General features: G+C 36.0%; 1 protein-coding gene across 4 annotated transcripts in view; it reads left to right on the forward strand.

The window, feature by feature from the left end:
* Positions 1–27204, forward strand: part of LAMA2 (laminin subunit alpha 2) — a 345325-nt gene that overhangs the window by 131784 nt on the left and 186337 nt on the right. For all 4 annotated transcript variants that reach the window (XM_048296906.1, XM_048296908.1, XM_048296907.1 and 1 more), the window contains exons 10-12: positions 4993–5153; positions 8712–8852; positions 10274–10447. In XM_048296906.1, the coding sequence (XP_048152863.1) occupies positions 4993–5153; positions 8712–8852; positions 10274–10447 (476 nt within the window). The remainder of the gene's footprint in view (positions 1–4992; positions 5154–8711; positions 8853–10273; positions 10448–27204) is intronic.

Below are 27204 nucleotides of genomic sequence, written 5' to 3' on the forward strand. Positions count from 1 at the left end.
GCTCACCCTGCGTAGCAGTTGGGTTTGAAGCACTGGTGAGTGTTCATAAAGGAAAGGCTGGAAAGCAGGATCTGTCTGAAGGAATCTATCTATTCACTAGTGAACCAGAATGAACACTCTGGGTGGGTTGAAATACATCTTAGGAGTTGCTGGCTAGTTGTTTGAGGATAAATTATTTGCTTGGTGTAGGATGGGAATATGCTTTTTAAATGTGTGTTAAGTAAATGCTTTGAGAAAGTAAAAGACATTAAACTACAATGGAAATACGATAGTAAGGAATATCACTGGGGATATAATCTTCTGAACAGTTCTAAAGTAAAATAAAGCTGGAGCTGTACATTCTGTGTTCTTGAGTACAGTAGGTAAGCAGCAATTAAAATGGAAAATTGTAGCAAATACTATAATAACTGTGGTGCATTGATGAAATGCATCAGGAGGATTTAAATAACTGCATCCTGTAGTCATAATCAGGTTTTGCTAGATAAGAGCAGGGCATAGAGAAGCTGCTTTTTAATGTAGCATTCATTGTTTCAGGAAAGAAAAAAGTCTTGTTGTATATTAAGTGTGTATAATTTCCATTTTGATCAGCATAGTATAACTTTGTCCTCATGTGTCTCAGTCAATATTCTAGAATCAAATATTACTATCCTAGCTTGTAAAGTGTAGTTTTGGTTTTGAGTCTTCAAGAATGCTTTTAAAATATTCTTTCACAGCAATCCTATATCGTATGTTAGTGAGCAATATAAAAAAGAGGACTTGGGATCAATCATAAAATAAACTGATGAAAAAGCCTCTAGGTTTGGTAACTGCAAGGCAATAATTTTAAAACTGAACTTTTCCACCTGTATTCAATTCATCCTAATAATAGCTAAACTTGACCATTGCTGATATTGCAGTTTTCCATACAGAAGTGAAGGTCCAACCATTTAGAACTACTCTCAACTCCAGTAATTAGGGTTTTCTCCGTGTATCAGTACTCTTATTTCAAGCTCTAATGGCTAGATTTTAACAAATAGCCATTTTACTTGGCTTTTAAGCACCTGCAAGAACTGAGAGGTTTGGAACCTGGAAGAGTTTTGTGGCTCAGTCTTCAGGGCATGCTATCATTTTTTCTCCTATTGCTTCTTTATGTACAATATAATCCCAATGACAGATGTTTATTTTTGCTGAAAAGTGTCCTCAGACATTTTAGGATAAGTAAGATCTAGACATCTTGATCTTTATTCAGGCTTTGTAGTACTTTGCGCAGCAAGCAGTCCCACTGACTCCCATGAAATTATTTTTGAAATTTATATGTTGTTGAACAGGAGTGAAAATGACAGGAGGCCAGTCTTAGGATCGCAGGGTTTTTTAAGGGTCTGGTGCATGCTTTTGCACGCATTTATTTTTGTGCAGTTTTGAAAGACTGCTAGGCTAGGTAAAAACTAACTGGTAAAACTCATATTTCAAGATGACTCATCTGCTAGGGTGCATTTTCAAAGCCCCTGTATGCTGAAAGGACAGAAACTGATAATATGCAGGGAGAAAATAGGGAATAATAATATCTGCATCAAATAAAGCCCCATTCAAACAAGACCTATGAAGTCATAGACCGAAAGCAAAAGATGTCCTTCTTCTGAAATACCAGTTAATTACAACAGAAACGAGGCAGACCTGAAACATCTGTCCTAAACTGAAATTTAGTTAGACTGTTGGCATAATGTACATTAAAGATGCACTACAGCAGCCTCATCAAAAATAACCAGTGGACACTGCGAGGAATTTACACGCCGTGTAACACAGGGAGAGCTGAGATCTCGCAAGGGCTGTAAATGAAAGAAGGCATGGAGCCAAATCAAGTACACAGAGTAACTGTATCAGCAAGCGTGAGAGCTGGAAGAGTGTATGACACGTAGCAGTCTCCTGCCTTCCTCTCTCTCATGTGGAGTGTGAGGTGTGCTGATAAGTGCTCTGCTGAGGTTATCCATACCTCTGACAGCTGTGTAAGAATGGGGCAGGCCGGGCTGGTGACAGTAGAGTTTTCAATAACTGCATAGAATGGAAGAGCAGGAGAAGGGATGGTTCTTGTTGGGGAGCTAAAAAAAAATGGACAAAGTGGGCAATGGAGGAGAGACTGTAGATTTAAATGACCATTTGGGAGTTCCATACTGAGACATGTAATTGAATTTGAGCTTCCTGAGACTTCATTTGTGAGATATCAGTTCCTGAAGCTTTCAAATGAGATGGGCTCACATCTAAAGAGTAGACTTGCCTGTCTTTTACTGCTGAACCCTGGAGTATAGCTGGGTATTTTCATCTGGAAGGAACAAAAGTTTCTCTGTTCCAGATTGTCCAGTTAGGATGTATTGACCCAGATTACAGGAGCTTGTGGCCTGCTGTGCTGTGGGGCCTTGATGGTAGCTGTTTGAGAGGAGAATAACTCAGAAATTTGAGAATCAGCTGAGCCAAAGGCATCAAAACCCATGGAGCACATCACTTTGAGATAGTAAGTAACAGAAATTTCATGCACTGAAATTCTGTATATAATTAGGACAGATCAAGAAGGTGACAGTCATTAATGATGTGCTACAGGAGATCAAAGAGGCTGCAAGGTTAGAGTAGACAGATTGAATTTCACCTCTGTATAGATTAATAGATAATGTAATTTAAGACTCCTGTAGGTGGCTGCTTCTTCAAATAGCTAGTTAGAGAAGCCATAAAAAGGAGAAGCACCTCTGGATTTATGCATGAAGGACTGTTTTAAAACTCTCCTCCTGAATGGCAGTCAAATTCAACATTCTTGTAGGAATGAGAAAGCCTTCCTGAAAAACAATTTAATCAAAACAAGGAAACCTATAAAAGGAAAATAAAAATGAACAATCCAAGACTGCTAATGGCAAGCTTAGGGTTTATAGACTGCATATTAGACATTCAGAGAAGATGCATTTCTCTGGTTCAAAATTATTCAAGCAATGCCATTAAGCTAAAAAAATCTATTTAAACAATAAAAAGAAACTCACTGAAAATCAGAAGTTATTTCCAACTGAGGATAATAGAAAAGAATATAAATTGTGACAGATTCTAGAAAGTCACTCTTAATAATAAGTACACATATTTTAAGGAATAATTTACAAAATACTTAGATATTGCTAAGAAGTCCTTATTCAGATAAATCAGAATCAGACTGCTAGAGATGCAAATGCAGTAGGAGTTAAATATGGCTTAGGTGTAATCAAGATATAAATGGACACCTCAAGAAAGAAAGGGACACAGCAGAAAAGCTATAATAATTCTTTTTAACAGTGAATGGAGTAGCTCAGGGAATTTCCCACTTGGGAGTCTTTGTTCATGGGGACAAGTCAGAAGAACTGCCTCAAACAGAAGTGTCAGGTTTAAAGCAAGCTGATAATGCAGAATCAAAATTTGTCAGGCATGTAGCATATTTATCCATGGCTTCAGGATGAATTGAGTAGTTGAAAATTGAGTTGCTTGAGGCATTATATATAGCTTATAATATTTTTAAAAACAGAAATTAATTTTAAATAGACACTGTTTATCCAAAAGAAAGACAGAGTGTTCCAAGAAACTAGAATCAGGAAGTCTGGTTTCTGTTCCAAGCAAATCACATACAATAAATGATTTATACCATTTCTGAAATGTGGCAAAAATGGGCAAAACTCAAGACCAGGGGTTTTATGTAGAGGACAGTCTGCCTTATAAATATGTTTGAAAGATTAAATGAATATGTGAACAAAGGCTCATTTGATTAATATTGTATTTTGATTTTCAAAAGGTTTTGACAAGATCTTTTACCAAAATCCACAAAAGAAAGTGTAATAGTATAAGGAGAAAAGGTTCTTTCATGGCTTAGTACTTGGTTGAAAGAATAAATGGACCATTTTCACAGTGATGATCAATATGAACCGTTGGAAATATTCATATTTAACCTGGAGAAGGGATGAGTAGGAAGGTGACAAAGTTAGCAAGTACAAAATCTTTCAGCATAGAAAAATGAAAGAACTGCAAAATGTTCAGAAGGATTTCAAGATAGTCAGTGGCTGGGTAGTAAAATAAATGATGAATTTTTGTAGCAATTACAGAAAAAGTAGAACACTGAGAAAAGTAGTTCTACTTGTACAGTGATTACAGTGATTTCTGAATTAGGCACTACGGGTTGTGAAACAGCTCTTGGAATTACCTCGGACTGTGCCTCAGGTCTGTCAACTCAGTTGTGTCTCAGCCGTGGTCAAAAACATCAACAGGGCCTAAGGAAATGTGACTGTTTTTTAAAAAACAACTGAAAAAAAATCATCAGAAAAACCAACCAAACCAGTCTACACTATGCACTCCCTTCTTAAGAAATTTATTAGAACTGGAAACAGTGCAGAGAAGAACAACAGAGGTTTTTGGCCACACCAAGCAGTTTCTCTGTAGAGGTATTGAGTAGGTTTAGGAGTTTGTGGCATATGAAATAAAAATGTCATGTAGGATATGAGAGGTATATTGAAATCACAGATGACATGGATAAAGTGAATGGTTACTTGCTCTTTTCTGTGATATGACTATTAGATGGCAGTAAAAAGAGATTTAACACACATCAGTGTTTTCTTTCACACTATACAAGGCTAAATGTGGAACTCCCTGCCAGGGAGCCTTATGGATTCTGAAAGTAAAAGCATGTTGAAAGGCCTTTAGATGAATATAATGGAAGAGAAGGTTTTCAGGGACTGTTAGATCCAAGGAAGCACAGATAAGTTTCAATTTTCAAGATTTCTAATACGCAGATTTCTGGAAGCTCAGAATTCAAATCACTGTATACATGCCCTATTCTTACATTGTTCATTCTTACATCTCTCTCAGATGACTCTGAGTTAAATAGATGGTGGTGTGAGCAACAGTAAACACCCTAGTGTTAAACCTACCAAAGGTGTTGCTTTGAGCACTGTAACACATATATCTGACAATAATAATGAAAAACGAAATATATCTCATGTTTTCTCCCTCTTCTCGTAGATTTGTTGCCTGGTTTCTGTCACTGCAAGACTGGCTATGCAGGAGAAAGCTGCAGTCAATGTGCCTTGGGTTATACAGGATATCCTGAGTGCCTGCCCTGCAACTGCTCCCTCGAGGGCAGTGAAAATGATGACCCCTGCATAGGTCCCTGCATCTGCAAGGTATGGATGTCAAATTCTTCTGAGCCATAGAAAGATACTGATGATACTGCAATTAATGCTCTTTTTTTTATGCCAGAGCATTCCACTGGTCTACCTAGCTCTGTTAGTATCTATGTTAGCCACTTCTCACAGAACACTTGTTCTTGGTCCTGTAATATCTTAGGTAGTCTTGTGTCATCTCAGAACTCACTGCAATCAACATAGTTACCTAGGAGCTTGCTGCCAGTCATACAAGTCCTTAGAAATCTGTAATGAACGGATACTTAAGAAATCTGTGCATCATTTGTTTCAAACTCCATCCTTATCTACTCAGAAATTATGTTTACAGTATTGTGGATTCTAAAAGTAACCCATAAATGTCACTCAAAAAGAGAAAATGAAGTGAACAGATGATCTATTAAAACAAGGAAGTTGCCTTTTAGGAGTACTCATTACTGATATATGGCATTCTTTCCTGCCTTAGGATGGTTGTTTAGAAATCTCTAACGTTTAAAAAACCAAAATCTATCCTTTCTGTAGGAAGAATTTCTTAATTTCTGGGAAGAATATTTAAGAGCGTTTTTCTCTGTGTGCCATTGTGTACCTCCACCAAACTATGTCTTGATATTATATTGAAATGAAAAGCATTTTAAAGCACGTGTATCCGCTTACAAAATACCTAGCTGTAAGAAAAGCTTTAGAAATGGTTGTGCTTTCTAAGTCACAGTCTAGTGAGTGACCATGAATATGCCCAAAGGACAGCTTACTGTACTGTGGATCAATTTTTCTGTACTGTATTTGTGGGAATTCCCTTCCAAAATTTCATTAACAGAATTAGTCACAAATGAGAATTTAAAAATACTTATATGACATCTTAAATACAGGAATGTGCAAAAAATGCTTCAATCTCATGCTGTGGACACACACAAAGCTCTGGTTTGACAGCTGAATAGCACTGAAATCTACTTAGAGAATTAACCTTATCCTCACTTTATGTAGCAGCCACGTGCTTTCTGTCAGAAATAAGATCATCCATATCACATTTCTAATTACTTAGCCATCAAGTCTAGAAGATTATAAAAGGGTGATTTTGCTGTGTTCTGGCTTGGAATTGAGCTTTGATGAAGGTGTATTATGCTAAATACCAGATAACTATTGCTTAATGACTCTTACAATGTTATTGATGTAAAGCCATGACCTGTTAGTACACGCAGACCAAAATGAACAATTAAGGAATAGAAATAATTGTTCCTATTCCAGAGAGTTCTCATTATATGCACTTTTCCCTCATTGTTCATCTTTTGTCTTCTTTGTGCTCCTCCAGTCCCTTTTTAAGTGCTTGTGGGAGAAAAATGATACTTTTTGTAGATAGCTGAGAGACAGATGCATACACATTTATTTTCACTAGCAATCTTCAAATTAAAATCAAAGCAGAGTATGGTCAAAGGGACACTGAAATCATCAGATTAGTTATGCTCCATATGAAGAATAAAGTGGGATGTCTGGTTAATAGCAGGTCTTAGGAAAAATGCTTCCCTTCTTTTAATCACATCTTTCAATTACCTATGATGAGCTGTAAATTTGCTAAAGATAGTTTTCTTGTAAAGGAAATAGCTGAAAAGCAGTTCTTACTGTAAGCAGCAAAATGCAACTAAGTGGGCGTTAGATTGTTATCTTTATCACATTAACTAGAGTAAACTAAAATACAGAACGGGGGGCAACTATAAAGGCCTTTTTTCCTTAATTATTGCAACTTTATGAATGTATGTCGTCAAAGTCTCATCTGTGGATAGCTTAATACTGCACTGAAAAGTATTGAGAAATACATGGGGTTGCAGAAACATTGTTTTATTTGCTGAAGAATAGGTTAGATCTCCTTTCCAACTCTGATTTTTATTTATCTATTATTCACTGAATTTGCTGCCTACTCAATAGAATTCTATAGGTTTTACTCATAGATGATGTTTGTGACTGCAGAGTGGGCAACTTTGCATTTAAACACATTTGCTTTGGAGCTCTCTTTTTATTTTCCTTTTCTCACTCTGCACACACTAAGCATATCAACATGGTATGAAACTTTTGGGACCGGTGTTCGTAATTCTAGTTTCTTAAATAATGAGTGAGAGTATCTCTGTGCCCAGATGGTGCCCTCATTACTTTGCACATGAAGCATGAGTAACCAGTTGATTTTGACATACCTATGGCAGTAATATGAATTGATAAATCCCAAGATTTCTGGTGAAAGTGTAAAAATGCCAGTCTTGAGATTAATGAGATGTTGAAGTTAAACGTAATTGACTGATAACCTAGAGTTTTATTAAAGACACTTGTGGTTTGTTTAATAGTCTCCATATTATTGAAGAGGAGTATAGAGCACAGCAGTAGAAACAGAGCAAAGATACTTTGCTACACATATTGTTACTGTAAAATTAGTGGTGAAAAACCTTACTACATTTTTATTGTATCTCCCTTTTTGCTGGTCATTGCCCCTTCCCGCACACTGTCTCTATTTTCTCTTGATTCATGCATTCTCTATCACTTTTCCCTATACCTCTACCTGCTTTGCCCTGCTTCTTCCATCTTGGCCACATCTTAACCAGGAGGCTATCAAATGGCTTTCAGTGAATTTACTTTGGAGCTGTGTATTTTGAGCTATCCTAGACTACACAGTGTAGGCAGGGTTTTTATGATGTGTTCATTCTCCACTGATGCTGAGCCAACAGATTGCTCCTGTGTGCATACCACAGAGAGCTGTCTCCAGGGTTAAAGAGAGTGTGCATAATACTTCTGAAAGGGGAAAAATTTCCTGAGCTATGTTGGAGAAAATACTGAATTACTAAGCCAGCACCATGTCATGAGCCTCTTGCAACATATTCCTTGTAGAAAACCTGGCTTTAATTTTGCCTATAGGACAAATTGATTTATAGCATAAGATAGTGGGATTTAATGCACAACATAAGCTTTCTATGAAAAATATGATTACCAAATGCTAAGTTTAGAATAGCTCATGTATATTTAGTTCCTGTCTTTCTGCAGGGTACACGTTTGCAAACCTGGCTGCATGGCTGGCAAACACATGTGATAATGGAAAGAAGTACAGCCCTTTTAGCACTCATATATATCCTGAATTCAGATACTGATGACAGACCTCTAAAAAACTGATACTCTGAATGATTAGTATGACTACTGCTATGTACCGGTAGTTTGCATCAGTTGGATGTGCATGATTTTATCAGTCGTACCTACATACTGCTGTTGTAAAGGTCATAACATTGTGCCATACTTCCTTGCCCTCTGAGACTCTCAAGTGTAAAGGATATAAATTAGATTATTCCCTGAAATAAAGTATATCCATCCATAGAGAAGAAAAATGACAACTCTTTAATGTCCAAATTTGTCCTTTTATTTACATGCAGCCACATAGTACCTTTTATTGTGTAAAGGATTTGCTACTAACATTCATAAATAAGGAAGTCTTTCCTATAAATGTCTTTAGAGTCCTCCTGAAGAGTAAAAAGCCAGTAATCTCTTAATTCTCATCTATGACAACTGAAGCAATACTCTAATGTGCCTTTCCAGGAACACGTTGAAGGAGAAAACTGTGATCGTTGCAAACCAGGTTTCTTCAATCTTCAGCAAAATAATCCCGAAGGCTGTGAGGAATGCTTCTGCTCTGGGAAAACAAACGTCTGCACTAACTCTCACTTTACCTACAGAAGTGTAAGAAAAAGAATACCATACCCGTACATATAATTGCTTTTGTGTGTTGTCACTGACCATTGTCACTGTGTTTCTTCTTATTAGAAGGTCATGCATGTTCATTATGCCCCATGTGAGTTCATGTTCCTTATGGGTCCCTTCCAACTGGAGCTATTCTACAATTCTGTGATTTCTGTCCAAAAGCAAATGTTTACAAGCTTTGTCTCTCTTCTTTGTGAGAAAGTTCTGAAATAGAGCAGTTAGAACAGTGAAAAGCACAAAAGAAGCTATAACAATAAAAAATGAAGCCACATGCATAAACACAGTCCTGGAATGTGCATGTATAACAACTCCTGAGTTAAATGCATCATATCCATAGGGCAACCTCTTTTCCAGGTAATTATTAAATTTCTAGACCTGAAGTAATTAAGAATTTTGAAACACTAAATGTACAGCACACAGCTTAAGTAAGAAAAAGGAATGCCTTGCAGGGGGCATTTTGAATGCATTTCTTTTGTATGCTGCATTCCTAGGAAAGGATGTGAGAGGGAGATGAACCTACTGTTCTTATTTGTACTGTAGAAAAATGTCTTTAGCCTGCAAATATACTATAAACTGTAAATTAGTTCTCAAAGCCCGGACACTGATTCCACTGAAACGGATGTATGCTACATATTCATGCCTGTAGATTGAGTTTGGGAAATGTATTCCAGGTCTACTAGCTCCTGATTTTGGCCATATTGTTTTGCTGGAAGTCTGCAAATAACATCATATATGTCTAGTGTTCTTATTTACGTGCCAGCAACTTGGGAAATTTTCCATTCCATGGCTGAGCTCATTTATTGTTCTGCTCGTATCCAGGCTCCAGAAACCATCCTTGTATGAACAGTGTGCTCTTCTCTGATGATTCATTTCTAGTTATGGGATTTCAGAAATTCAAGTTCTGGTGCTTTCCAGCACCAAAAAAAGTATAAAAGTATAAAAAGTATATCTGAACTTGTAAGTTTTAAGGTTTTAGCATTGAAAATTATTTTAAATTATGCTGCCTACAGCAATCAGAAAATGTATATTCATTTGTCAGCTCATCTTCTGTACAATCTGTGACTGATACTATTTATTGAAAACTTGCATAGTATTTGTATATGTATGTTCTTGCACATATGTTTGTATGATAGAATTTCCTTCTTGCTCTGAGCCATGAAGCACAGAATGCAAATACTTGCAGTTATTTCAAACTCAGAAGTTGTAACTCCCAGTCACATACAATAAGAAGTGTTTTCTGTTACTACTTTGTGTTTTCCATGGTTCCTACACTGCTGTTAAACCCAACCAGTTTTTTAAAAAATGGAAGAATGAGAAGCTGTGACTATTGAAATGATTGGTGTCCTGATTCTTAATGTAATGTGAGTTTTATTTATTTATTTGCCTTCCTATCATTATAGATAGAAGACATGAATGGTTGGTATCTGAGTGACTTACCAGGTCTCATCAGAGTTATCCCCATGCAGAAGAGATTTGATGGGCATCAGCAGCTTAGCATCAGCAACGTGATTGCGCAAAAATTACTGCCACAGATTTACTATTGGAGTGCACCCAGTTCTTATTTGGGCAACAAAGTAAGTGCAGATGATACCAGCCTAAACACTAATTTTATGTATTGAGAAAAAAGGTAAGGCTCTGAAGGGGGGGTGGAGCTGAGGTTAATAACCAATTAAATTGGTTAGCTATTTGACCAGAAAAATTGCAAGCAGAAAGGAATCACCTGTGTGGAGTATCCACGTGAGGCAAAAAGTTAGGTAGAAAAAGTTAACTAAGTACCTTTAATCTTGAGCCCTCTTTGGTCACCTGCTGTCAGGTGTTAGAGAAGTCCAGATAGTTCACAGCATTGGTTTTTGAATGAACTAGCTGGTGTGTGGTTGAGCTTGGCCTGTTCTCTTCCCACCTTGTCCTCTGCTTTGAAAACCAGTTCCCTCATCTGCTTTTCAGAGATGCAGGTTGTGTATCAGATGTTGTGGGGGTGTGTTGCAAAACTTTAGTGTTTGTCGGGAAACTTGTGTGTGGGGATCTCTCTGCCCTGGAACTCAGAAAATGCTGTGGTGACAGTTCTAATGCATGTATTCAAGTCTGCATGTATCTAAGTGTGCATGTACACACATATTCACACCCCACAGGTTAATACCAAATCCACAATACTTCCATACTTTTTAACAATACTAATATTTTTTCATGAAAATCTCTTTTTTTTTTCCCAGAGAGTAGATTTGAAGACTGAATGAGTCTTAAATGTGAAGAAAACTTAGCAGCTTTCAATTTACTGTAACCCTGATTATGCTAAAACTTATCAGAAACGCTAACACTGATGTATTTGAGCACGTTTTCCTCTGTAGTCTCTTCAGGCTAGTCAACCTCTTATTTATTTATTTCTTCCTGTTGGCTGAAAGTCAACATGACAGAAGGTAAGTGAGCACATTGAAACTAAATAGCTTCATTCCGAAGAATTGGGCATCCTGTTCATGGCCTATAAATTGTTAAAGAGAGTCAGGCTTACTTGGCTGGGAAAGGGGGAGTTTCTTCTATAATATTCCATGTCTGGTGAACTTACCCTGAAATAATAACTGATACTTTTCCTGACAGAATTTCATCTTACTTCTAGTCAGTGAGTGAAATAATGGTAGGAATATGCACAAATTATTTGAATGTGGAAGATATTTTTTTAGTGTAATTTGGAGGTCCTTTGTGGTTACTGTCAGATATCGCTGTATGAATGAAGCAATTTGCCTTAATAACTGAACCATATAAATTTTTGATACTACAATAACACTGAAAGCACTCGAATTACCACAGTACATCTTAACTGTCATGTTGTATCACATAAACTGTAGTCATAATGGCATGCCTAGGCCAGATGATTTATGCTATGGAAAGGGAAATGGAAATAGAATATTGAGAGTCCTTATTTGTAAACTCAATAAAACATTTCTCTAAATAGCTGAAACTGAATAAAACCAAATAGCTGAATCTAGATAAAAACATCCTTTCTTGAGAATAACTGCTAGCTACAGAATCATTGGTATTTCAAGCGTGCAAACTCTAATAATTTTTGTCTTAAGAAACACAGAAAAAATTTTAGGAAATCTTTTACCAAGATGTACACTTCTGTTGTAATTTATAAACCTTGTGTCACAGAAAGCTGCCTCTCCTTTATATTGTTAAAATTATTGCTCTTAAATAGTATTCCCCAAAATATAATTGAATAGCAAGAGGTAGTAACCATTCTGCATTTCCTAGTTTTCAAATATAGCTCCAAAACCTTTTATCAAATAATGCTTTTAATATGAAATTGGCGTGTCCTGTGTGTGCCTCTTCAATGTTGACTGACATATGTGTGCTATCTGCTCGTTTTACATCCATCTCCAACTGCCTCTTTTGGAGGAGAAAAACATTATAAATAGGATGCCCCTGCACAGCCTTCAGCTTTTTCTTTTTCATCTAAATCTGAGTGACACGAGGCTATGTGATACTGGTCTTTGACTGTGTCTCGGAGACATTATAAATAACAATAGGCTGTAGATGGTACAGGATTCTTGTTTATGTCAGAGTGGGACAAAAACATGAGCAAATTAGTCTAACATCACCATGCCCTTTTAGTCTTCTAAATATATGTGCTGCTACCAGAACTTAAACATTGTTGTATAAAATCAGGTAATTTTTCAAAAAGCCATGTAATTTGCATTTGAACTGCAAAATCGACCACTGTTTTTGATTCAGAATACATTTGGGAGTAATCTGGAGGAATTTAATTTCTAGAAATAAAATATCTAGTGGATAATTTGAGGGAATGGATTTAAAGTGGCTAGTATTAAGGTTTTAGTAGGTATCATAAAACAGTTTATATTCTTGCCTGCCTACCTTATCATAGCCTACCGAACTAAGGATTGCAGCAATCATAAGGACTTGTCCTCTGTTAAACCTTCTAGTATCTGAAAAATTGCATTATTCTATAAACTCTAATTACATTTTAGGTATTTGAAAACTCCATTTAGTTTTTGTTAGCAGTTTCTTAAATTGTTTTGACAACAGATCTGTAAGTTTCTTTTAAACATGTGTCCATGCTAAAACATTTTAAGAATTTGTCTGAAAGTGTTATGAGTTACAGTATAACATTTGATCACAGCACTGAAAAGGAAGTATGAAATTAATTAAAAATCAGATATCCAACTCAGCAGGATAATGCAAAACACTTGTTTATTTAAAGTCACTGCAGAAGCGTTAGGTGTGTGTGGTATTTCAGAAGTCTAACATTATGTATATACTCTGCCTCTGATGCTTCATCAAAAAGCAATTCCATAATTTGTATGATGAGTAGAAGTCCCTCACAATTAGACAAAAGTAAACATGATATTCAAAACATGTAAACATATGACACCCCTCCTCACCCCTCCATGACACAAACATGAGAGGTGGTTGAAGCCACTTGAAATTTCATGAGAAAACATCCATCTTTGGTTACATGCTTTATTTTTTTCTCTGCAGCTGCTAGTTTTATCTTCCTTTCAAGGGCCAGCTTTGACTTGAAGGTGGAGATTTAGCCTGCCTTTTTCAGATGATTAGGGCACTACCTTTGGTCAGCAATTGCAGGTTAATTCAGTCCTTAGGTGGGGTTCATCTTAGAACTCAAATCTCTGGGCATTGTTAAGTCTCAAGGAACAGCACACAGTACATCCCGTCTAACTCTTCCCTCTGGGTTTTGAGCAGAGACTAATGCTGCCATTACTCAAACTGCAGACATGATGGAAATCCTAAACCACTTTTTCTCAAAACCACTATATGCATACTGGCAGACTTGGATTGAGAAGTTTCTGGAATCCAACCCTGTTTTACAGGAATCATTTAAGTTGTACAGCATGATGCCATTCACTGTAAGTAAGGTTAAGATAAGCTGGTCCTTCATCAAGCCAGAGAGTGTTGAAAATTAAAGCAAGAGATGTTTGAATGTTAAGCTTTGTTACCTCTTGGAAAAGTTGTTGGACATCATATTTGTCAACTCTACAGACCTAAAGCAGCCATATGGTAGATAACTGTTCTTTCTCTGACTTCTAGTTAAAGACAACAGCTGAAAGTTTTATGTAGTCTGTGCATACAGAAAATGAAGTGGACCTTTTGACCCTGTCACTTCATTTATTTTTGCCTGCTACTTTATAATTAGCTATTTGCTAATTACCTATTTGCTGACTTCTCTAAGTCATTGTTTCTTTGAGTCCAGACATGAAGACACTGTAATAAGCCTGTAGTCAATACATACAAATTCTAAAAATCTGTCAGCCCTTTAAAAGTACTTTACTTGTGGAAAACTAGATTGGGATAGAGTGAGCAGTTTTTTTGGTGACATATTATCTATTTCAGACTGTCTAGAATACTTCATAGCGTTAAATATTGAATAATAAAATAATCATAGACTAGATCCTCATGGCTTTTATGTTTATTTCCTTCCATTTGTTTTCATTTCTTAGGCAATTCTGATACAAAAGGCAGAATAATGCAAGCAAATTGCAGTCTATGGCTCCTAGGGGAGAGGGATGGAGTTGAGACCCAAAACATAAAGAAGCATAAATAATACAATAATCAGCTGGAACTGAAATGCCAGGATCAATTGTCCTAAATTATGAATGCATCTAAGCCCAGAAAGCTTCATCTAGTATTGTCATGGTTTCAGATCTCAAGATTTTTTTGATCATAGGACATGATAGAGTTAAATAGACACACAACTCCTTTCCTTTTAGCACCTGCTTCAAAAAGGAAAACAATCTAACATAATACCTTTTGGTGTAAATGGATGAAGTACAAGTTAAATTGTAGTTGGAAGCTACCTTTTTTACCATCAGTTGGTTTTGAAATTATTTGACCAAATGAAATTAATCTAGCTGCAGAATTCCAACACTCAGCTGTGTCTTAAATTCAGCCAACAGACTGATTTTTTTAAGCATGTGTCTGTATCACTTTTATTGTCAGGGAAGCGAAGCAGTGAAACTTAGGTGGGCTGGCATGATCTCTCTTTGTACGCCTTTGTAAGAAAACCCTTTCTTTCAGCTGGTTATATGGGCAGTTTAGGCCGTCAGTAGAAGACTGCATATGGGTTGTCCAAATTTAAGCAGGTCACCCTTCAGTAACGTAGCAGAGGTGCTTGAAGTATCTGCTCACTCTGTGAGGGAGTTTTCATCAGTGGTGGTAAGGCCAGTACTTCACGATGAATTTGCCTTTTTTATGCCTTCTGCACATGAAAGCGTCAGCCCCAGATTTGAATGTGTAATAAAGCACATCTCCAAGCCTGCAAAAGCAAATTGGGAACGGAGTAGAGAATGTGATCCTCAAGTGTTAGGCATAACATAACAAAAACAATTTTGTAGGGTTATATGCATGTTATCCAAATCTGTAGAAAAAACAGTAATAGGCACCAGCAGCACGTAGTATGCAAGAAATACCCATTCAGTGTAACACCCCTGAAGTTATTTAGAGTTAATGTAAATTTCGGAATTTTTTTAATAGTCAACAGACAACACTTGGCAGAAAATTAAAATTATTCATTTAAAACTAAAGAAAAAATAAATTTTATAAAGACAGCCACTTCAGTATCTTTTGTCTTTGATACTGGAATGCATTCTTCTAAGAAAAAGATGGTTTCGTTTATTGGTATGTTTTTCATTTAATAACAAGTAACATTAATCTAAAAAATGTTGTTTGATTTTAAATCACAGTCTAAACTAGCCTGACTGAAACTAAGTCACCATGGTAATCAGACTCAGTCAACAGTATGAAGTTGTCTTCAATTTATACCAAATGTGCGGTTTATTTTATTAGCACTTATTTCAATATAGCTTGTAAAAATTGAGATAATTGGCAGAGTCAGATATGGAAAAGATGAGACAGAGCAGACATCCGAGGGAAGAGCAAAACATTTTAAGGATTTGAACCCCATCTGACTGATGCTTCCTTTAAGTTTACTTAATTTGTATTTCATGATTTGGTTTAGATTCTTTATTTTTCTTTGAAGTATTCTTTCAGCTTGGCACCGTGAAATGGACAGGGGTAGGTCTCTGGATTCTTTCACAGCTGTGGCTTGCCAAATTTTCCTCAATCCCCAGTACAAAGTGGAACAATATTAGTAGTGTCCTACTTGGGGCTCAGCTACCCATGACTGTAGAGAACCACCAAGAGATAAGTAAATTTTGCACACTTTGTTCCTCGTTAATGCTTTTAATGATGTTTGGGTAGCCTGTTGGGACAGTTCATGTACAGCCATTATTGTGATTACAAGGAAACTAAGGATGCCCAGTAGACTGTTACGGCCTCTTTGCGCCTCGGAAATGGGTTGAAACAGGGCTCAAACTCTAGCTGAGTCCACTGACTGCAGTATTTCATATATCCCATGTTACATTTAATTTCGTAGTGCTAAAATCATCTTACACTACCCTAGATAAAAGAGGAAATTTAGTGTGAGTGAAATTATTTCATAAATCTCAAATGTCCTTTGTGTTACCTGCTTACCCAAGTCTGCCTTGAAGGCAAGGGTTTCAATCAATAGAGGCAGTTGAAAAATGGTGAAACAAGCGGGAAATAAAGCAGTTTCACAAAAGAAGGGAAGGGAATGTTAGAGAGAGAGCACTTCGGGGTGTTAGGAAATAATGAAGAAGGAAGTAAATGGGGGGAATATGCTTTCCAGCTTGCAAAGTCTTACTCTTCCATTTCTTTGATCCCCAATACTAAAATACTGAAGGATCTGAAAAAGCAGAAGAAAAATTTTAAAAGTCTTTGACTTGGGAAGAATTTAGAATAGCTAAATCGAAGAGTGGTTATTTAACGACTGCAAAGGAAAACTGGTATTTATGAAAGGGAGGATGCATAGAGGTTTTGTTCTTCTTGTATTTAATTCCTCTTATATACATTCCTCTGCATGCTAAATACTTCATCAGCAAATAAGTGTTTGCTTTGAAAACTATATTTAGAGTTCCTTGCTTATCACAGGGTACCTGTAAGTAAAGTGTTTAATCAAGTTTTACTCAGATTAATCAGAGAGAATTTATAGTCCAGACATCTAGTTCATATTGGGTTACACCAGGAGCGTGATGAAGGAATTTATGCCCATCACCAAAAGGGTATATTTGAGAAATACTGAAAGGTCACTCTCAAAATGTTGAGAGCCATGAAGAGATGGTGTTAGGTTTAGTTTCTAGATTTCCCTTTATGAATAAAAAAACTGCTATTTCTGTTTGATTTACCTGCCTCCCCCCAATTTACTTAAAATTTAAATGATTTACAAAATCTTGAAATAGAATGTAATTGAAATTGTTGAGTTTATATAACTCATTAGTAACACTGCATGATGCCACTGAGCTTCAGTTTTGTAATTTTGTGGTGTTCAATTTTGCCTTCCACATCAAAAAGGCAGTATGCAGCAGGGCAGAAATACTGAGAATTTCTGGTGGTGCACAAGGGAAGCAGCCTTTAGCACAAACCATTTGCTGTATTTTCAATCTGTGCTATATTGTTTTTGAAGTTTGACACGCTCAGTAGCATCTGACAATCTCAAAATTGTCTTTACATGCAGCTTCTCTACAAGATGGATAAATTCTGTTGTTTCCATTTTACATACAGGAATTAGCCTTGCTTTTCTATGTATGTGTCCTTAGAAACTAAGTTTTGATGCCTAAATTTGGTTGACTAACTACCTTGTGTCATTAAGAACTTTTAAAACTGAACAGGTGTAGCACAGATGCCCAAATCCACGTGCTAATCACCCACGTACACATGCAATTAGGAAGTCTATGTATGTGAATTTATGGGACTCATATTTTATTGTATGGGTGTTAAGGGAATTTTTAATCAATTCATAGATCTGGGAGACCTAATCCAACTACCTTGGTTAACAGCATTTTACATCTATTGTCATTTACAAAAAGGTGTTGTGTTTGTAAAACAAAATATTGGCAGGAGCCACTGATTTTTAATAAACAAGGCAGCGTTACTAAAAAGAGTACAGAAGATGTAGAAGTGGTATAAATGGTTGAAAACTGTACAAATTCAATTGAGACATCATTAGTGAAAGAAAACCCAAACTGATATTCAAAGTGTACACAAAGTAATGCTTTTTAAAATTTGTGTTAGTTTATGGGAAGCAGTAACCATATTGGCTGTAATATACATCCAAGGAATTGAATAGTGAAATGGTAACCAGAACTGATAAAAAAAGTAGCACAATAGTGATCAGAAGCTTGAATTATTTGCTTCATTTTAACTTATGTTTTCACAGAGTCATCATTCTAAGCATATTAATACTGAGTATCATGCTTTGATCTAATACCTGAACAGGGTGTGAAGCATCCTTTTTTTAAATCCTGTAGGTCCTGTGTCTCATATACACTATTCCATGTCTCATCTACCCTGACTGTTCTAAATGGACTCACACTGCTTTGTTAAATCTCTAGAAGGCAAAATGAGATCCATTACTTTACATTTACATTACTTTCCTAGTAAGTTTGCATACTGTAAGATGATCTTTAATGGAAGAGAATGATGGCGAAAGAGATTTTATTTTTCAGAGAGAGAGACCATAGCTTAATATAATAGATTTCTTTACAAAGTGGGAATTTTAAATATTCAGTAAGTGTTTAGAATTAAGGATTACCATAACTATAGAATAAATTTGTATTTTTCTTCTTCGACCCAATGTACAAAAGGGTTAAGACCTCAATATTTGGCATATTGAGGGGATAATCATGTGCTAGAACCCTAACCTGATCTGCAATGAATTATTAAACAAGTGGTTTGTTGGATGATGGAATACTACCTGCAAAGCAGTGCTCGTCTCCTAGAGGCACATCCAGAGCTAACTAAATTGAGCCAATTAGACTGACTGTCTCTTCAATGTGTTGTGACCTATCAATGGTAATAGCTTATTGTGATGATAAATGAACCCATCTCTCAAACTGAAGCCTGAGTACACACTTCAGCAGTTTCCCTGAATCATAGGGCCATTACCTATCAACTTCAGATTGACAGGAGTGGCAGCAGTGAGAGCAGATGGCATGCATGAGTAGAGACAGATGATTGCTTTACCTAAATGAATTTATTTGGACTTATTTTTGGTGGGGTTGTTTTGTGGTTTTCTTGGGTTTTTTAATGGGCCTGCCTTAACATTCCATATTTTGCTGGAATGTTTCTGACAATAAATGCAGTGCCAACTCTGTCTCCTGAGATGGCTGGATGAATTTCTGATTGGTATCTTACGTATCTTTTCAGTTTTTAGGCATTCTGTGTTGTGATACAGGTTAATATTTTTTTTTTCTAATTGCAGAGTGTGATGTATGTTTGGCCCTCTTAGCTCTATCACTTTATTTTCCAGAGCTAACTTCCTCAGAAAAATGGGCAAGATAGAAGAGCTGAAACATTATCAATATTTTTCATTATTTTATTACAAGCTTTTGAAACGTTAAGTATCAAATATCATTAAATACTTGACACTTCTGGATCAGTTCCTTGGCTAGTTTAGGTCTTTTTAGAGATAGGAAAATTTTTCACAGTGAAGGCAGTCATTTTAACAACTTTCTGTGTCAGTTTTCTTCTAGGCTTTTTTTTTTTTTTAAAGGATTTCAAGTGTGTTTTTTAATTAAAAATAACAGTGCCAGAGATTTATCTCTTCAGTCTAACATCCTAAAAGATGATTTTGGTTATGACTCAATTTTTAAAATGAAATTGCAGAAGAGAAATGGCTTTGTATATTCCTAAACTGTCTCAGTTATCCTAAACTGTCTCAGTTATCTATAAGATAGCTCCAGTCTGCTCTGAAGGTGTGACCTGGAGTGAATAGTCCTTTAAATGAAACAGTTTAAGCAATGCAATTAGCCAGTCAGTACAGCAATCCTCTCCATATCCATGCATCTCTTACTCAGTATGTCTCATACCAGAAGGTTTCCTGACCTGTGTCCTGGTGAGCTCTGCCTCACTGCAGCACATACTTGACCATTCAGTTACCAAGGGAAAACTTACACTATTCTAAGTTTGCTTTGCCAACTAGCTAGCTTGATTGCAGAAATATTAATGGATATAAATACAGTGAATAGTAATCTGTAGTTTTCTATCAATATTGTATCTTCCGTGCTCCAGAAAAACCATAACACAGTGTTTCATTTACTTTGAAGTTATTTGAAGCTCAGATGATCAAAGTCTGTCGTAATAGAGAAGAACTTTTTCCTCTTACATTTTTTAAATTAAATGCAACAATAGAGAGCTGTACATATATCTAGAAATTTTAAATGTTTGCCAAGTTAAAAAAAAAAAACAGATGGAAAAGTTAAAAAAGTGAAATTTAAACTAATAGATCAGTATTCTATTTGTACGGCAAGAAGATTTCAATAAACCTTAGCAGTCACAAGTAATAAAACTGGTGGACCGAAACCGCATTTTTTAACTTAGTAAGTAGATTTGTAACAACAGATGCTGTTCAAGCTAATCAAAGCAATAGATACATTGTTTGGTCAGCTGGGTCTTATTACTTAAAAGTGTGAGCTAATTCTGTTTAGTCTGCTGTGATGAAAAGTCCTTTTGAGAAAGAGCTTTCTACAGTTTCATTGCTGAGATTCTTCTGTGCCATGCAGCCCTGTGAATTTTTCCTCTCTTTCATAGATGATGTATTAGCTCAGTTTAGGTAGATGCACAAAAATCCAGTTTTGTCACTGTCCCGTGTCTTTTGTTTTATATCAAATATGTGATAAATATACCCATACATTGGAATAAAAATCACTTTATACATGTGTCTCATCTGTTGAACAAAAATATGTATGTATAACACAAAGGATGAGAGAGAATAAAAATAGCCAAATAAGATAAACCACAGAAAATTAAATACAAGAATGATCAAGTCAACTTTTCTCAAAAAACTCTCAAGTTTTTGTTAAAGCTGGCTGACACGGCTTCATTAAAATATTGGTTAGGCTTTTTCCACTAAACATTCTCAAATTTTCTATTAGCAACTTCAGAGAGAGATACTTTGTTTCAGAATTTGGAAAGTGTGAGCCTCTTCGGCGTTAATGGAGAAGGCTGAGGAACTGCAGTTCGCCTTTGAGGGTATGTCACAGCAATTTTCTTCCGGTAGTAGAAAAGTTCTAACATTTGGTAAGAAATTGGAATTGTTTATCCTGGAGAAGAGGCTCAGGGGGACCTTACTGCTCTCTATAACCACCTTAAGGGAGGATGTAAACAGGTGGCCATCGGTCTTTTCTCCCAGGTAACAAGCAACAGGACAAGAGGAAAGAGAATCAAGTTGTGCCAGAGGAGGTTTAGATTAGATATTAGGAGATATTTCTTCACTGAAAGAGTGGTCTAGCATTGGAACAAACTGCCCAGGGAAGCAGTGGAATTGCCATCCTTGGAAGTGTTCAAAAACGTGTAAGATGTGGTGATTAGGGACATGGTTTAGTGGTAGACCTGGTAGCCTTACATTGATGCATGATCTTCATCACAGAGGTCTTTTCAAATCTTAATGATTCCAGGATAACTCAAAATCTCTTATTCCCACCATAGGTATGATCAAGTAGATGATTTTATCAGTAAATCGCCAGACTCATTACCAGGCCTTCCCAGAGCTCCATGAAACAAAACATCCTTTTGCATGCAATATTCAAGGAAAATAAATGATAGCTGAAAGATTTGGGATAGGCAAAAGAACTCTCCTAATCTCAGAGTCTCTCGTGACTGTCCCTGCTCCGTCTCAATTTTAAATCAAATAGAAGTGCATTCACCATTCAGGGGTGACCTCATCAAACTGTGAAACCTTTTTGAAAATGTATGACAAAACACATTTCTTAATTCAATTTACTGAGTTACAAATCTGATGTTTTTCTGAAAGTTACAGACAAAATTGAAATTACGTAAGACAAAAGCTTCCAAACTTTCAATGCACGTTTTTGTGGGGAAAAAAAGGTTACGAGGTTCACATACTTTAGTTAAAATAATGAAAGCAGGAGCTTTTTACCTAAGTTATATGTGTTTATAAATATTATTACTGACTACAGTGTGCTTTCAGTCTGCCATTGATATACTTGGCCATCTATGAGAGTATTATTCCAGGCAAATATGAATAACTTAGCTTGAGGTACTTTTCCTGTAAATCATTATTTAGCTTCTTTGTCAACTTTGTTTCCCAGTACTGTGAAGGATTTTTTTTTTTTTTAAATACTTGCTTTTGAGAAATAAGATAATTCTGGGCAATTATCTGTAGATGTATTGTACTTTATTCTGATCACATATAATATGTTCTAAAATGTAATGCACCTTTGACTTGCTCTCACGATTTTTACAAGATAGTTCTTTCAGGGTGTCTTTTGGTGCTTTGTTTGGCTAAATGCTGCATTTAGAAAATGGTTATTCTATAGATCTATGAAATGTTTTATGACAAGCAGCTAAAGTAAAAACTTATAGTAGATCTATTAAAAAGTATTGCTTTGTTTTCTTCAAAAGATTACTGGTGTTTTTAACACAGAAGATCTAATTTAAATTCTTATGTAGGTTTCCTGTATGTATTTTGCATGTTTTTTTTTTTTAATTTCAATTTAAAATTTGCTAATTTACATCCATTTATGCATAAAAGATATTTAGAACATGTAGTGATATTCTGCACTGTGACAAAGCAGAAGACGGTGTTTTTCAAATACAAAAATTTGGGCTGGTTTGAAAGCCAGGGCTTTTTGAGAGGAAGACGACAGATTATTTTCTTAGTAACATAATGAAATTTTTCTTGTGTTTGGAGAGAAAGCCTTAGTCTAAAGAGATTTTGATCTGACCTGTTGAAGTCCTTCTGACATTTCTACAATGCAAGTTTAGTTTCATTTTCAAATATGAAAATCTTCAGAGAGCTGAAAAGCCACTCTCTCACTCTCTGTTGAGGTACCTGAGATTGTTCCGCATGCTCAGAGCAGCACCAGAAATAACTGCAAAGTGACTGCAGTCAACCATGTCTTTGAAAATGATGTCCCAGAGTTTCTTGCCTGTTAACAGCATGCTGCTTTCTAATGTGGGGAAGCCCAGTTTTCATAACTACTACAGCATGTATGCTATTGCTGCAGCATTTCATAAAGCACTGAAAACACTGGGTATTTACTGAAATGTCTTCACTTTGCTTGAAGAATGTGGTGAATTTAATCTCACAATTCAGGATTTATTTTGCTTTAGGCAAGTAGTGACTACCACTTTAAAATAAGTGGATGTTAATTAATGCTTGAATACAGCAGATATATTGGATAATGTGGATACAAATTCACCTTATTAATGAAAAGATCCATCATAATGAGTATATTGCTGTCTTGCTGAATTATGATGGAATTCTTATGGAAGGATAAATGACATCCATTTTAAAACCTAATGGGTATCATTATGGTCAATGCTAAAACAATGAATACCAAATGAATGAGTAATAGGAGGGACACTAAAACTAAATTTTATTCATTAACTCAGTCGGTAAAAATGTGTAATCAGTATCACAGATTTATGTACACATCCTAGTTAACTGTGCATGTGCTTTGGGCAAGCTGGGACCTTCAGGAAAATTTGACCAGAGTATCAAAAGCATTCTTAACCACTTCACTAGAAACACGTATATATGGTCTATATGAAATAGTGAAAGTGGAAAAAAAAATAGCCTGAATACTACCCAAAATGCCATAAATAGTTTCTTTTCTTCTGTGTACAAGGAATCTTAAATAGAAATCCCAGCAGTATGGCAATAGCAATTAAGCAAACATTTTGTAATTGGTGTGCTTTATTATCCTGGCTAAATGAAGAGAAATGTGAATACTCAGTGACTTGAGCTACCCTGATGAGTACATCTGCTTGGGACAGCATTCAGCATCCCATTAGAAGCCAGCATAAAACCACCCCATAAGGCAGGTAGCTCCAACTACGGGGGTATATGGCATGTTCACTGATCTCAAACTTCCCAATTCTCTTAGAGTTGTCCATAGGGCTGCTTTGTCATGGTAAGCTCTATGAGGGCCTTTAGTAATTTCTCTTTATTAATTAATAAGCTAACTTTTTTATTTATTCCTTGTTAGTTTTTGTGTCAATTCACCACAGGGAAATTCAAATTGCTGCAAGCTTTAGAGGCAATTATGTTGTTAAAAACTGGTCTAAAAATATCACATGAGGTCACTGAATTCTTTGTTTTTAGGGAGGGAAGAAAGGAAAAGGGGGAATTCAGAAGGGGATTGTAACTAGGAAGAGTGTAGGTCCATGCTTACGTGTGATCTAATTCTCATCTGGCTGACTAGCCAGAAAATGAAGAGTAGTTTTAAGTATGTGTCATTTTTGTGGGTGATTTTTTCTATTTTAAAATTACTAAGGCAAAAATTCTCCTATTTGATCTTAATCAGTATTGGGCATACTTACATATATTTGCTCTCTTATTACAGATCTTTGATCTTGATCTATATTAGGTGTTCTGTGAATCAGTATAAAGCATTCAGCTGTGGCTCTGAAGAGCTTTCACCTGCAATACTGAAAAGAAATGGAAGCACAATCTGTAATAAACCAGTAAACCGCAAACAGGACTCACCCTGCAGATCTGAGAAGAAGAGTTTGTCCTCAGAGAGGGAGGTCATAGATTCAGGTTTAGAGCAAGTCTTGCCAAGTAGCTTATTTTTTTCCTCAGAGAAAACAGAGAGATATATGTTAATATATCACCTTCTGAGTATGTAGCTATTATTACATTAGTATGACACCAAAACAAAGGTTTTTCTCAGTTCTTTACATAGAATCATAAACCATTAGTATGTTTCCTAGGGAAAGACAAAGTTTGAGAACATAACAATATCTAAACTGCACCAGAGGAAAGTCCATCCAACCCAGCAGCCTGCTTAATTGCAATTGCCAACAAGTGCCAAGGGAAGAGTGTAAGAAGCTGGTAAGGATATAATGATACTTCATCACATACTTTCCTAACCTCAGGCAACCTGTAGCCTAGGTACCTCAACTCTCTCTTTGGATTTAATGGTCTTTATTCTTCCTAACTTTAAAACCTTTATCACATAAAAATCTAACAATAAATGAAGGTCTTGTTTGAAACAGAAAGTCTAATTCTCTGGCAGCCCACTCTGTGTCCTGCCCTCCCCCATTGTTATTTGATTTTGAATTGTCCCTGAAAAAGGGTTTGTATAGGAAAATCTAAGAGATCGAAATTTATGCTGGCAATTCAGATAAGTGGCCTGGAGGGAAAATTACCTGTACTTTGTAAATGAACTGTAGGTGTTTTGTCATGACGTCAAAGCACTAACTATTGTTTGCTTCTCGTCAATCAAGTTATGCTATTGCATTTGACACTCATCAGAGAGAAGGAAGATATTTTGTGATTATTGTGTAGGAAAATCCTTTTAAATGGTTTTCAGGGATGAGTTATTTCTGTCTTCACATTATAATCTGCTAATTGTTTAAAACAATTATGTTGGCATTGATTAGAATCTGTATGTCCTTGGTATTAACACATTAAGAATTTTTAAACATATCTTTGATTCAGGTTAGTATGAAAATAAATGATGGAACAACATACTGTTATCACTCTTCTAATTTATGTGATTGTGTCATACACTCCATTTTAGTACTGCAGTAAATCAAAAGCAGTGAGCCCTCGAAAGTGATCTGAGCCAGTACTAAAATAGCTAAATAAGGTTGAAGGATGGGAAGAAATAAATCAGATCAAGTAGCATCACAGGCAGATATAGAAAAAAGAATTAGTGCAACTACTTTTCAAGGCATATTCTGGTTTCTTGAGTGGGCCCATGCGAGAAAAATAATGGTACAAAAAATGCTTTTCCCAGCTTATGTTGTCTCAGTTCTATTGCAGAAATGAGGTCAGTACTTCATTCCACAAAACCTGCTTTTTACTAACCAAGAAAGTGAGTTTTGTGGGACAGCTAATAGTAGAAAATTCTATGTGATCATGCTCTCATCCTTTTTAGTCACCAGTTCCTCAGCTGTGGTAAAGCTCACTGTACTCCTTTAAAGATGCATGAATTCATGATATTTTGTGCACTATCAACATCAGTTATGAGACAAAGAAGATATACTTCATTTCCTAATGTCTTGACTTTAAACATCTTTCTCTGGGCCATAGGAATGACAGTGTGTGTCCTCAAAGTGGAATTGTGATTTTTGTTCTAAGCTGTATACTGCTTCAGTAGCAACTCTGCATTGGTACTGTCTTCTGTATTCTTGTAGACACCACAAGTTGCAGATGGCCAGTTTTTGGTCAATGAACATAGTTCCACTGAGTGACTGTCACTGTTTCTTGTATAGCCGGATCCAGTGTATAAATGTCTTAACAATTACTGTAATTTTTAAATGTTGTTACTCGTATCTTGTTTCACATCTCTTAAGTTACTGATTAAGCCTTTTAGGTATTAGAACACCATGAACTTGAAAACAAACCCCTTCATAGTAGAAATTACTGCTGGAGCACTTTGACTAGAAATCAAGTCTTTACAAAAATGTTCAAAGGGAATTGTGGAGTTCCAGCAAAAAAAAAAAGAAGTTATGACTTTGTGAGTCAAGTAAGCAAATAATGATGACACAGGCACCACAGCAAATTACTCACTTCAGGGTTCGTCCTCCTTCCCAAAAGTGCTCTGCATTAGATAGAGCTATAAAAACAATCTGACCTGAGAAATTCTCATGCTGTAGGGACTCAGGATTAGGTCCTGCTCCAACAGTCAATTCACTTAATAACTTCTCATGTCTGAAGTTACATTATCCACTTTTCCGTCTTTTATAGGATCCAGCTAAGCTAGATCAATATCCTGAGGAAATGTGGCTTTCTATTTTAGGATGACATTTTCCTACTTGGCAGGATATTATCTTCATCAACATGTGTACAATATGGTACTAATTTATGTCTGTTTCTTAGTTTGGTAAAAGTCTTGCACAGTTGTAAGTATTAGGACTTACAACTATTACTTTAGACAATTTTAAATGCTCTTAAAGTATAATATACTTCCTCATTTTACTGTAAAATGATACTATGGTATCTATTGAGTCAAGAGCTATAACTGTACTAAAATGAGGGCCTAATCATTTAATAATAATTTTCATCATGAACTTCTCATTCCAGTAGGCTGAAACTGAGGTAATAAAACAGTTCTTGGGCCAAAACACAACATACAAAATTCTTTATTCAATGATGTGATGGCACTTGGATTGAATGAATTTTAAATACACAGATTACTGAAAATGAAAATGAAAGTTTGCGGTAGTTTTTGAGCTACACTGTCAGAGTTGTTGCTCACATGGGTACTTTAAGGACATGTCTGTTTTAATAATCTAGGAATTTCTCTGTTCT

The sequence above is a fragment of the Corvus hawaiiensis genome, chromosome 3, assembly GCF_020740725.1.
Source record: "Corvus hawaiiensis isolate bCorHaw1 chromosome 3, bCorHaw1.pri.cur, whole genome shotgun sequence".
NCBI lineage: Eukaryota > Metazoa > Chordata > Aves > Passeriformes > Corvidae > Corvus > Corvus hawaiiensis.